The sequence below is a fragment of the Myotis lucifugus genome, unplaced genomic scaffold (genome assembly GCF_000147115.1).
Source record: "Myotis lucifugus unplaced genomic scaffold, Myoluc2.0 scaffold_1, whole genome shotgun sequence".
NCBI lineage: Eukaryota > Metazoa > Chordata > Mammalia > Chiroptera > Vespertilionidae > Myotis > Myotis lucifugus.
Genome location: NW_005871049.1, coordinates 27,642,752 through 27,657,013, shown reverse-complemented (window position 1 = coordinate 27,657,013; position 14,262 = coordinate 27,642,752). Strand labels below are relative to the sequence as shown.

Here is a 14,262-nt window from a genome sequence, read left to right as displayed (position 1 = left end):
AGATGCTAAAACGATTCCATTCTCCTTGGTCTATCTTCTCCTGTACTTAACATGTTATTTTTAACATTGTGACCCTATACTTTTGTATGAATTAGAATCTATAGCTATGCTCTCATTATTATTAAAAACATTCCTAAACTTATTATTTAAAACATTCTTAAACTATATTTTAAAACTTTCAGGGAAAGGAAAAGTCAGTATGTCAGCTTTTAAATAAGGGGTGGGGTATATGGGATGGGAGGGCAATGATGATTTGTTCAAGGTCTGAAACCTCTGTATGAACATTTGTCATACATAACAACATGGGTATCTTCCAAGGATATAAGGACTCAATACATGAACACTACATGCCACACCCTCCCACCTAATTAAAAAGTTGGTAGAGAGAGTTTGGGGAGAATTCTTTAAGGCTTAATAACATCCAAATATGCTGTTTTAGTTCTAGTCATGTGCTTTCCATGAGGACAAATGACCAGAATCCAGTTTTAATTTATTTAGCTCATATTTCTTATGTTAGAATAAGCCAAACAATATATTTAAACATAGTCAACATCTGATCCTATTGCCAATATCTAGGCAATATCAATCAAATCAGCTTAAATGTAATTACACCGAACAAATTTGAAGAAATCTATTCTTTATGAAATATACAGAAATTATATATAACCCCTGTAGAAATTACAAATTTTTTAAAATACCATCTTTAAAAAAAGGGGGGGTACTCCATAAGTACAGTTTCAAGTAGATAACTTCAAATCTTAAAATTATTTAATTTTTAAGCCACTAGACGTAAATTGGACCAAAAATGAGAGGGCAAAACTACCTAACATATAAATTGTCAGATTTGGACGACTTCTACACTGACGACAAAAATTTCTAAAGGGAATGGAAAATGTGATTCTTGCTGCTCAGAATCACAGAAACAGCTAGTTATTTATAGATACAATAGAATATAAACTGGTAGTTTTGCAAACAGCTCACCATTTCTATTTAGAATTATTGCAGGCACTGATATATTTGTAGGTCATGTGCCTCGGTTTTCCAGTTTAGAGGTGCCGCAGGGTAAGTGCGGGGACTTCTGTTTTAGCAATCAGCAACAGAAATATTCAAGATTCATTCCCATTAATATTTGGTCAGACCAGTGAAAATGGCATAAAATATTTCTTAAAGGAGTCAGTTTATGCTGTTCTATTCAATAATATGACAAATGTCTTAACAAAACTTGCTGTCATAATAATTGCAACCATTTTGTAATCAGATGTTGAGACTCACATGACGATGGTAGTGAAAATATAAACAAATATTTTTAAGGAGAATATGTTTTAAAGCTTTAGAAGTCTGCTTATGGCATGCAGGCCCATCATATATACTTGGTTAAATTCATTTATGTTATGTATTTATCTACTCTATCTCATTCCTAAAAGGAGTTGAAGTTTGTGTACTTGATTTAGAAACAAAAATGCATAAGTGTATCTAGTCCTCTAGCCAGAAGACCCGTTTGTTATTCATTCATAGGCAATACTTTGGCCCCATGTGCATTGATGTAGGTGAGAAGGATTTTGGCTCTTTGTTCTATTACATCAATAAGCTTTTCAATTCCTTGTCTACCTCCTTGACTCTCCCAATAAACTTTATCAAGAAACAGAGATTGAAGGAGTTTCTGCCGTAAGTGCTGGCTCTTCAAAACAGACACTGCAGATTCAGGAAACCTGAAAATATAAAATCATATTTCATTCTTAGTGATTGTTTGGAAATATCAGTCATTGCCCAACTGCTCTTTCATCAATCTGGCATAAATCACACTATCAAATAGTACCTTGAGAATCAAAACTTTTTTATCACTGTCAAGAAAATACTTATCTTAATAATAATATATTAGAACAATATGTTTCAAGAGGAATGAATTATCTATAGCAATGAGAAGTTGACATACCAGCATTTGACTTAAGGTCATTATGTAGGCAACAAGAGGCACAAATTAAAAACGTCTCTGTTAGCCTAGCAAAAATACTTTTCTCAATCCTAAACTCCATTTCACCCATGGAAACCACTTGAATCTGTCAAATATAATAGTATTCTCATAAATGTCAATTTGTGGTTTTATGCAAGTAAATATGAGAAGCAAAATGCTGAGAAATTCAGTAAAGTTCTCTTTCCTGAGTAGAAGTTGCACGACTGAATTTAAGGTAAAATAATCCAAAATATATGTAGGAAGAAGAGAAAGAATCATTCCAAAATGCCCCATTAAATAAACAAGTGTCCTTGATTCAGGTTAGACTTCAGGAATTCTGAGGATCTGGGAGCATTTTATGAAACTGGAATACTTAATTGTTTTCAAATAAACATAGTGAAACTCAAGGTTTAGAGCCAGGGCATTCCACAATGAACCATCTCTCTGGAAAACCTTAGACGGGTCCTTATTGAATTGCCTTATCAGAGTGCTTTCTGCTCTTCATTCAGAAAGTATAAAGCCAAGGGTCTAAGACATCCATTATGTGAAGGACTTCATAAAATTTCTGGTTCAAAATTACAAGTAATGTTTGCTGAATCAAAATTATAAGTAACTAGAGGCCCAGTGCATGGATTCGTGCACTGGTAGGGTCTCTCAGCCTGACCTGCACCTTCTAGCAATCCGGGACCCCTCAGGGGATGTTGGAAACTGGCAGTCTGACATCCCCTGAGGGATGTAGTAGTGCATGAAGCGGCAGGTGGCAGGTGGCCGATGCTCCCGCTCATCCAGGCCCTGCTGCACCTGCTGCCTCCATTGCTCAGTAGCACTGCTGCAGCGGTGGGAGGGGGGAAAGACTCATGCTGCCACAGCTGCATTCGCCAGCCGTGAGCCTGCTGTCTGGTGCCCGTTGGTCAGCTGAGTGGTGCTCCCACTGTGGAAGCACACTGACCACCAGGGGTCAGCTCCTGCAGTAAGTGTCTGCCCCCTGGTGGTCAGTGCACGTCATAGCTACCGGCTGGTCATCTGATCATCCAGTCGTCTGGTTGACCGGTCGCTTAGGCTTTTATATACATAGATGTTTGGCTCCCTGAAGACATGCACAATGTAATTTAGTGACCATACTATTAATTAAGCAATTTTGCTCTATGAAGTATTAACAATCCATGATTTAGAAATTTTATGGCCCTTGAACTAATTTAGCTGTGGTAGAATGTGTAAGATAAAACTGTTAAAAAATCACGATTCTTTTCCGTGATGAATTCTTTTTGTCAAGAAAAATTTTTTAAAGTACCTGTCTTTGCATTACAATAATTAATAAGAATATCCTATATATAAATCTGGGTTAGAAAAGTCTCGTTTTTTGCTTTTCAAAGTGTGAATTACATACGATCAGTTTGGCCTCTCCCGGCTTTTATGAAAATGCTGATGAGAGCACAGTAAAAATGTTGGGACTTCATAGTAATTTTCAAATAAACTTAGCTGTTCCAGTGGCCGGGGAGAGGTTAATGGGGGGAAAAGGAGACATATGTAATACTTTAAACAATAAAGAATTTAAATTAAAAAAAGTAACTGCTCCTTAAAAACTAAAACAAGAACATATACTTGTTTGAAGAGTACAAATTGCCAGAAGTTTCAGGACTTCTAAGCACCTTTACCAAATGTCAGTGGAGCAAGTTGAGGATGGCACTCAGGGGGCATGAATGCAAGGGATTCCGGTGCTCCTGCCCTTCAGATGCTGCAGAGAGAGCAAAGGCCACCAAGCCAGATGTGCTTAAGGAGTCTGAGTAATTGGGGACTTAAATAATGCTGGTTAGATGCTCTGAGCTCCCGGAAGACATGCACTATGTAATTTAGTGGCCACAGTATTAATTAAGCACTTTTGCTCTAGGAAGTATTAATAATCCATGATTTAGAAATTCTAAGGCCCTTCAACTAATTTAGCTGTGGCAGAATGTGTAAGATAATATTGTTAAAAAATCATGGCTCTTTTCAGTGACTGACCTTTTTGTAAAGGAAAATTTAAAAAAATCTGTCTTTGCATTACATTAATTAATAGGAATATTCTATGCATAAATCTGGGTTAGCAAAGTCTTCATTTTTGCTTTTCAATGTGTGAATTACATATTCTAAGAAGATTTAACTTTGAGCTCATTGCTCTTCATACTGTATTTAAAATTCAATCTTCTTTGAACATATAAATAAAACAGTATTCATACATATATGAATGGATGGCCTGTATTCTCTGTGCACTCTTAACTCTAAGAGAAAATTTAGGGTTAGGGATTTAAGAAAACCCATAATATCAACTCAGTAATTGATGCCTTAGGTTTGTAAATTTTCTACACATAAAATGTCCTTAGTTTATACACTTAAAGAGAGAATATGCCATATATTCAATCTTCAACCCACAGAGAGATGTGAACACAGGTATTAACAGGGCAAGACATGGTAAAAACTCATGAAATTCGGGTTCATGAAACTCTCACAGCAAAAGTAAGTACTGTCTCTAGTGTTACAAATACTTACTGCCCTAACCGGTTTGGCTCAGTGGATAGAGCGCCGGCCTGCTGACTGAAAGGCCCCAGGTTCGATTCCGGTCAAGGGCATGTACCTTGGTTGCGGGCACATCCCCAGTAGGAGGTGTGCAGGAGGCAGCTGATTGATGTTTCTCTCTCATCGATGTTTCTAACTCTCTATCCCTTTCCTGTCCTCTCTGTAAAATATCAATAAAATATATATTTTTAAAAATACACAAATTAACATAAATTGTCAATGCTAGGATGAACTACTGAAATATGCTTCAAAGTATTATTTACAAAAGTAAGAGCAACAGCATGTACATAAGTTATTGCAGAAAATTATTGAACTTGGATTTGGAAGACCTGGGTTCTACCCTCAATTTTAGACTTGCTCATGTATTTCCCAGCAGTCACTTAATTTCACATAGCTGTTAAACTATTTTATTAATACATCCCCTTTATTTTCAATTCTCAAACATACCCCAATTTCTTAGTCACCTTAATTTCTGACTAAGGTGGGAAGACAATGAAGAGTGGCTACAGGTGGAGCCTGAAATCTAGCCTCAATCTCCATAGTGGGTTGAATAGCTCAGACTCTACAGCAGGGCTTTGTTTCCTTTATTTCCAATTAGAGGTAGGTTCAAGGTGCCATTTTCCATAATCTCTGTCTACTAGAAAGGTTTGCAAATCCTCAAAAACCCTCCTACCTCATTCAATAGCTGCTGTCCTTTGATACTGTGTTTTACTGGGCAGACTGGCTCTGACTTTTTGCCATGTTCATAAAAGTCACTTGAGTTTATTATGCCTTTGGACATCCTGCCATGTCAATATCCAAATGTCTGTCAGCTCCCCTGCTCCAGGGCCTAATAAGGGAGCCTCTGCCACCTGCTTACCCCTGTCCTGCCAGGTCCTATTCGAGAGATTCCTGCATGCTCCCAACCTAATCCACATGGATTTTCACAGTGAGGGCCAAGCAACATGATGGATGTGAAAGGTGGCGCGAGCTTTGTAGATTGCATTGGTTGGTGACAGTGACACCCTGGCTGCACTCTTGTTCTGTTCCCCTGGGTTTGTTTCCCTTTCCTGGGCCGCTATTTCCAGATTCCACAACCACAATTCATTCCAAGGGCTACAATCGGTCAGACATAAGGATGGAAGGTTTCTCCAAATCTTACTACTTATTTAATTTAAATCTGATGTTACTACATTATAAAACTTACTCTTTGATGCCTTTTAACAATTTGAAGTTTAGGTTATCTTCACTTCTGTCAAAGAAACCCTTGTTGTCTAGAAAGACCAAATGCCTTGGGTCATGCTTTCGCTGGATAATGTGTGCGAGAGCCACCGAATCTTGGTTGTCACATTTTGGCCTCAGTCCATCCTGTACACAGGTATCTTCCTTTCGAGGTTTGAATCCACAGCAATTTGTGTCTAGGCGATTATAAATCTGAAAATGGAAAGCGAAAACAAAATCCAAGATTCTGAGTAAAAACAAAACTTGGGAAAGTGAGCTGATTTCCAAAGAACTGGTGCTTTCTAAACAGCTGGCCTGCCAGAATCTAACAGAGCCAGGCTCATTTAATTAAAGACAACTGTCAGACTCAGCCCAGGGTTCATATCCCTCTGACTCAGCCGTGGTCATAAGCATTTCCAGCTCCTGCTAACAACTCCATAGGCAGATCATCCAAGTTAGGCGTCTCCACCCTTCACATTCAAAGTTCCCACTGACATCACATGTCGATGCACAGCCAGAGGAACCTCTAACTCTATTCACGACAGAACATAGAAACTGCTGTGCTTTGAAATATTCTGAAGACTACATCTTGTTTTCTCCCTCAGGCTGGGTTATAGAAAACCTAAGTCATCTCAGTGACTCTAAAAGTTTACTGCACCCCCGAACCTCTCTGGGCTTCAGTATTACTTAGCTAACTTGAAATAACATAGGACAAATCTATTGAAAAGATGTGACATCCAATAATGATAACTAAAAATGCTACACAATTGGACTCTAAATATGTGAACAGAATGGGCAAAATTATTGGACCTATTGGGGTTTTATTATGGAGAATAGAGCCACTGCCATATAAAAGAAGGTAAATAGAGATATTAATTAGAAAAGGGAGAGTTGTGTAATTTCTATTTCTTTGGAACAAGGAAGGGAATAATATTTATTAATCAGGATAAATTAAATCCTGGGATCAGGAATTAGATAAACTTAAAGTCAATCTCTGCTCCCACACTTGTTAGCTCTGCGGTCTTGAGCCTCAGATGGGTTAAATAATCTAGTCTGGATAAAATATTAGTTAGTAGCAAAGTTGAGATTTAGACACAGTTGTGTTTGTCTCCAAAATTCCATGATTTTTCCCCAGTATGTCATGCTGAATAGTTTAAGGCTAGTCAAAGACTGTTCATATACTCATGATTCAAAAGATGGCTAGAGACAGACTGTCACTTTTATTCTTTTTGGCATTAAGTTCCCATCCTTTCTCTCCTGTGTTTTTGCATTTCCTGTAGGGCTGGCCACTTTAGGAGGCCAGTTGCTGAGAAATGAATGCAGCAAGACTAGTACTAAAATTTAGCCTACTTTGAAGTGATCATTCGTGCATTCATCCAACAAAAGTTTACTAAATATCTTCTACCATCAGCAGGCTAAGCACTAAGGCAAATGCTGGCCATGGCCAGCACCTCCCACCACCACTGCTTCCAAAGGAAATGGTCATTTACTTTTGGCTCACTTCCACAGCAAACTTTAAGAACTGGGCAAATGGCCTCCCTCTCTATTTTCTGTGTGTAAGTGGGCTTTGTATCAAATAACATACTTTCAGAAGCAGACATGAGAGAAGTCAGCCTGACAAAATTTTCTATGAAGTTTATATCAAACCAGTCACATGGGGTAGAGATGGTCAGTGAGCCACAACACATTTGGACCACTCAGAGGGCACACTGCTGGTCTAGAAGCAATCTATCAGTGAGGGAGGCCTCTGTCAGGACTGGTTCCAGGCAGCTGATCCATTGGGGGCCATGGTCTAACCAATGGTTTATCCGAAAGGTCACAAGCCTGACTCTGAATAGGAAGTTCCCACTGGTTAAAGCACATTTGTTTGACATGAAGATAGGAGAGTTTCCCAGCCATGCAAATCACTGAAAGTTAAAAGAAAAAAGCATAAACTAGAAACCATTAGAACTGATTGAGCCCTTTCGACTCCATTTCATTCATTTTATGTAGTACCTTGACTGCCTTTGAATATAAGAAAAACCAAATGATATAAAGAGATTGCATTTGTTTTTGTTCTTTAATTCTTTATTGTTTAAAGTATTACATATGTCTCCTTTTTCCCCCATTGACCTCTCCCCGCTTGTTCCCACCCCCCCAACACATGCCCTCCCTGCCCCCCCCCCCACCGTCTGTGTCCATCGGTTCTGCTTATATGCATGCACACAAGTCCTTAGGTTGATCTCTCATTTGAATGTAAATTAAGATCAGGGGGTCAGGGAGAACATGAAAAACAACTCTTCCAGTAGTTGCTTCTCATCCATTCTCTCTTTTTAAATATGCATTAGTTAATAATTCTCAAAGAATTTCTAGACCATTTTTCATCATTTTCATATGTTTATATCCAGTTATAATGACAATACTAAACTGGATTAGTGGGGGAAAATACTAAATCCTATTTAATTTTGACTATCGCAGCATCAAGGTCCATTATGTTGGATATACATGTTTAGAACTTAATCCTGAAGGACAAATCTATCAACCACTTTCTAAATACTGCTCTAAACCCTAAACTCATTTTCCATTATTAATTTCATAGTAGTGGGGAAAGGCCTGACACATATATAGCCACAGTTCTGCTGTTTCTCCAAACAGCCATGCGAATCGCATACATTAATGTTAAATAATAAGCACATTAGTGTTTAGGCCCTAACTCTCAGCACTTCTGTAAATATTATACTTTTTATTTTTAAACTACATAAAAAGCATTAAAAATTAGAGGTGGAAAAGACCAACTTAGGTCATATTGTCATTGCCTTCTCAACATCACATTGTTTCCTGCAGGGTATTTTTAAAGTGCTTCATCTGATCTAATTTTGAATCACTCAACAATCTGTGATGATTTTGCCACTTCCCTGACAGACTGTTGTGCCATTTAAGTCTAACAGACCTTGTAATTGAAAAAGGATGTGTGTGTTCAAATCAACTTCTCTTCCAGAAAATGTTTGCCACTCCTTGAATCAGGTCTACCCATGTACTTGGTGGGTATGTTCACATGTATTGACTGTGTGTGTGTGTGTGTGAGTGTGTGTGTGAGTGTGTGTGTGTGAGTGTGTGTGTGAGTGTGTGTGTGTGTGTGTGAGTGTGTGTGTGAGTGAGTGTGTGTGTGTGTGTGAGTGTGTGTGTGTGTGTGTGTGTGTGTACACTTAGAAATATAGCATTGAATTCAAATCTGAGATTTACTTTGTTTTTCTCATCTTCCAACTATAGTGAATTATGTCTTTGCATTATTGCCCTTGTCTAGCAAGGACTTAAATAGCTCTTAAATCTTGTTCCCCAGCTCTTCTCGGTATTTTGTTTATAGTCTTCCTTTTGAATTCATATTCAATATATCAAGAATAATTTGACCACAAAACCATAATCCACTCCCTAAAATTCAATGCCATTTTCCTTGGTATTTAATTTAGTTACATACTGGATATATTTCTGCTTTCTTTTAAGAGAGCTTAGCTATTTTATAAAACATACTCTAGATAGCCATGAATCTATAACACACTTTTAACACACTTGTTTTAATAATACACTTTTAATACACTTGTGAACACATTAAAACAATCACTTCATTTACAGCATGATTAGCACTATAGTTCACATCTATGTGTCTATATTCTTAGATAATTACCCAACAAAGAAGATTATTTGAGGGTAAATTTTCTCAGTGAAGTGATTGAGAATGTCGAGCATCATTATTGCAGTTTGTTCAAATTTACATCTTCTCACTCTTTAAGACAAGGAAAATCTTTTGCAAAATCGATCTGCCGAATCTGAAAATTACTGCCAACCATCATTTTCCATAAAATTACTCTTTTAGGAAAATATATCTTTTCAATGTTTACCTAACTAAAATTATACTCAGAAAAATCCAGGTATGCCAGCCAAAGTTTTTGTTGCTGGGATATTTTTAGGTACATTGCCTTCTTCTAAAGTTTCTTTTTAATTCCATTTTCCGTTGGTAGTGTTAGTTTTGCCTGCAGGGGAAAGTATCTTACCAGTGACTTATGTTATGCTCACAATATAACATAAATACGGATGCCTCTGCTGCACTGACCCGCTCTCCAAAGCCCCTTAGAAATCTACAGGCTTCCAATGACTTTCCACCCTTCTGCACACCACCCATTCTAGCTGTGTCTTCAAAGAGTGGGTCTATCAAAGCAATTGTGGTATGGATCTTTGTATCGCATTTTGAATTAACACAGTACAAGACTGCCAACGAGAGTAAGAGGAACATGAAGGCAGGTAGTCAGAGCAAAGGTGAATAAGAGTATTTTATAAAACTCTTATCATAAGTAAAAGCTATACGGAAAAGCTAAAAAAGCTGATGTGTCTACAAGTTTCACTCTCATTTCCTCATGTATAGTTGGAAGAAAGGTAATAGGCAAGGTAGCAGGGCATCAGGTGAAAATGTTAAAAGAGTGAAAGCGGAAGGGAACCAAGGCCAAATGTAATTGGAAGCCGGACAGAGTTAAAGGAAGATGTTCTTCTTAATATAGCCTTTATCCAAATGTTTTTCCAAATGTAGTTTAATTATTTGAGTTAAACTACATAATCCTGTGTATTTTTCTACCTCTGTTTTTCTACACTTCTTTAAGGGTCTGAGTGACAGTGAGTGAGTGAGTGAGTGTGGAGCGGGGGTGTTTTCTGTTTGGTAAGTTAGTATCTTAGGATTCTCACCATCTCTATTTGTTTTTGGCACTTAAAAACTGCATCTTTACAAAAAAATGCATTTGTACAGAGAAAGTTTAAATTATCCAATAAAACATATAATGAATGGAGTTTAGCAGTTCACCATAGCAACTCATCCAATGCCTGTTACACAGTAGGCCCTTGATAAATGTTTATTATTGAAAGAACCCTGCTGAAAGCTTATATTCACTTTGTATTTGGCTCTTTACAAAGCTCCTCCAAAACAGTGTCTTCTACTGGAAAGAATCAAATAAACTGAGTAATGTTTACATGGGGTTTTTAAAGTAGCATCTAGTGCAGTGGTTCTCAACCTTGGCTGCACATTAGAATCACCTGGGAATCTTTTTAAAATCCTGATTTCTGGGCCTCATCCTCCGGAAATTCTGTTTCTTTGTTACTAACGTTATGGCCTTACCCCATAACAAAGAAACAGAATTTCTGGAGGATGAGGCCCAGAAATCAGGATTTTAAAAAGATTCCCAGGTGATTCTAATGTGCAGCCAAGGTTGAGAACCACTGATCTAGTGAATGGAGTTGGGAAAAAATAGAAAGGGGGCAAACAATGAAAGATCCTGTGCTTGTCATTTGCTCTTGGTTAGCTTCTTTATGTGGTCTCATTTCAGTATCCATGAACCATGAACTCATATTCCACAGAGAGTCCACCAGAATACCTTGCATGTAATAAGCATTTGATAAATACACAATAAGCAGATATGTCAGAAATAACAATAAGAATCTATATATATAAAAGGCTAATATGCTAAGTGCCCGTCTGTCCCACCAGTCGCTATGACGTGCACTGACCACCAGGGGACAGACGCTCAATGCAGGAGCTGCTGTGACATGCACTGGCCATTTACAGAGAAATGGCACCATGGACCTGGTGCCCACAAAGCAACACTTGGCTTCCCCCAAGTGGGACAAAGGCCCTGCCACCACCCCAGAGCGACAGCCCATCAAATAGCAGCCAATGCTGCCAAAACCCCATGGTGCAAAATGTGGCCCACAGCCCAGCCCAGCCCGGAAACGGTGGCTGTGGGCGCCAGGTAGCAATGCCTGGCTTCCTCTCCCTAGCGACTAGCCTCCTTGCAGTTTCTTCAGCCCAAGAACATGACTTGCTTTATAGCCAGGTGGAAACATTTTACAATTTAACCAAATGTCTATGAAGCATTTTCCCGTGCCTAATCTCATTTGATCCTCACAGAAGTCCTGGAGTAGGTAGATAGGAAACTCAGTGGAATCCCATTTTCTTTTCATTAGCTGGAAAATGGAGATTTAAAAAGCTTAGAAACTTGGCCAGACAGAAAAGAAGAAATGGTGGACCTTGAAAATGACTTCAGGTTTCCTCACTGAGCAGAATATAGTCAAACACTGCTGCAGTTAAATATTTTACCCTTTGTTCTCCCTGCATGATCTACAATAATAATCTGCTTCGTGTTGATATTTACTGCTGTGTTTCTGACAATTACCTAAAAGAGAAGTTGGGGTGCTTCACTGGGCTGGGAAAAGTTTAGCTAAATCAGAAAGCAGGTCTAATTAAGCAAGTTTAATATATATATACATACATATATATATATATATATATGTATGTATATATATATATATATATGTTAACTCGTGCATGCATATAAAGCTCTCGCTAGCACCAATCATATGCATGTGTTTTGATCTGTCATTGTTGATCATGAATTTGGTTGACACTTCTATTATAGAGAAATAGTGAGTAGCAATATTAAAATATTTCTTGTAATTAATTTCCTTTCAATGTGCACAAATTTGTGCACTGGGCCACTAGTTTCTCTCTAATTATAATTCTTTCTGGAAATTTCTTTTGCATACCAGTTATCTCATAGGATATCTCATTTATTTTTAGAAAACACATGGAGAAAAAAGTCACATTTTCAGCAATTACCTTAAATCAAAAAAGGCAAAAAGACAGTGAGAATCACTGCCATTATTAGCACCACTCTAGATACAGAGAAACACAAAAACATAGATTCATTTATTTAACAGCTAATAACTCACAATGGAAAATTCTTCTACCTTAGTCTTAGTGTAAGCCAGTGGATGCTGCCTTATTATCAGTGGCACTGGAGCTGCATCCCTGTAGTCTAGGGAATGTGTGAAGGTAGAATAGGTCATAGAGAAGGGCAACTGTCAGACAAATCCCACAGTCTCCATGGGCCTTGTTAATGCACACCTAGCCTCTTACCTTGGGAGCTGTACACAACAAAAGTGTTCTCATCAGCCTACACCTGTATCACTTGGGAACTCTCATCTCATAAAAGAATAGATTTCATTTTTGTTCTGTGCTGCCATGGTAACAAGTTCCTGTTAAATTGGTATGCATGCAAATGTGACTAGCAGAGCAGTTGATGAACGATAAGAAAAGTAAAAATAGTTTGCAATACATACATCTAACAGTGAGCATCGGCTCCCTTGGGCCTCTGCCTCTGTACATAACAGTTATTGCCCTACAGCACCAATACTCTAGAATTCCACTTCTAAAAATAACTTTCAGAGGGAAGGTGGGGGAGGGGGGTAGGAAGAGATCAACCAAAGAACTTGCATATATGCATAACCCATAACCCATGGGCACAGACAATAGGGTGATGAAGGCCTGGGGGAGGGGAGGCAGGGGGCTAGAAGAGGTCAATGGTGGGGGAAATGGGGACATATGTAAATACTTTCAACAATAAAGATGTTAAAAAAAGAATGGCACGATAAACCCAAAACAAGCAGAAGAAAGGAAAAATCTCAAGTACTTGATTATTTTGTTACATATCAGATACACAATTGTGACTGTATGAGGATGTAATTTTAAGCACAAAGAAACCACTTGCCTCTTTCTTTAAAAAAATAAATAAAAATAACTATCAATGTGTACCAGTTCCATGCAGAATATCTAGTTTCTTCCGCATCACTGAATCATAAGTAAAAACATAACAGTATTTCTTTATGTATATGCAAAAACATTTTAACGTCACAATGTATTGAAATCTATTTCTATAGATGCAGTGTTTAGCATTCATACATTGCACCTCTGAATAAGCATCAGAAGTCAGACATCATTCTGCCACAGAAAGATTCTTCAGTTGCCAGGCAAGTGGCAATCTATTTTTAGAGGAAGAAATTCACATTGTATAATTTGCACAAGCAGAGCTGCATGAAAACAGCCGCTGCCAAAAAGCATGCCCACTTTCCTACAAAGAGTTATAAAAAGCACTCAGGCTAAGAAAAACAATAATTTTTACATTTTATAAAATTCTGATTTATAGAATGGATTTATATTAAGCAAATAAATTTAAAACAGGAATAAAATAATCTTAATATAAATAAAAATTTTAAATGCTTTCTTTCAATGAAATGAAACACCATTTGTAACAATTTAACATTAGATAGGGTTGTATATAAGCTTACATCCAAGGGAATGTTGTCATTGAAATCATTTCCCTTGCTTGAATTTATGGCATTAAGTTTTAGTATTTTTATAGAATTTCTATCAAATTTATCCCCCCATAATATAGTATTTTATTGTAAGGAAATTGACAAAAATAAGTAAAGATAAACTAAATGATTATATTAAAACCTTCTAAATATGGTGACAAAGATGCTTTGCTTGACCAGACTTCCTTTAGGCTCCTGAGCCTTCTCATAGGTCTATCTGTAAGCTCCCTTATAAAAGCTAATTTTACCTGCTGTCAGTTTAAGCAGAAACCCCACCCCTCATTCTCCTTCCCCACCACCTGTCCTTGATATCTGATCACTCTCAAATTCTAATCAGGTTCCTCATCTTCCCTCATCCTCTGACCCTGACCTGTCTTTAGCAAGAATCT

At 37.7% G+C, this 14,262-nt stretch overlaps 1 protein-coding gene across 5 annotated transcripts in view; it reads right to left on the bottom strand.

The window, feature by feature from the left end:
• Positions 1 to 428: 428 nt before the first annotated feature.
• Positions 429 to 14,262, bottom strand: part of FAM198B (family with sequence similarity 198 member B) — a 47,681-nt gene continuing 33,847 nt past the window's right edge. For all 5 annotated transcript variants that reach the window (XM_023755428.1, XM_023755417.1, XM_006081859.3 and 2 more), the window contains 2 exons: positions 5,691 to 5,917; positions 429 to 1,709 (listed from right to left, as the gene is read on the bottom strand). In XM_023755428.1, the coding sequence (XP_023611196.1) occupies positions 1,502 to 1,709; positions 5,691 to 5,917 (435 nt within the window). In that variant the 3' untranslated portion in view covers positions 429 to 1,501. The remainder of the gene's footprint in view (positions 1,710 to 5,690; positions 5,918 to 14,262) is intronic.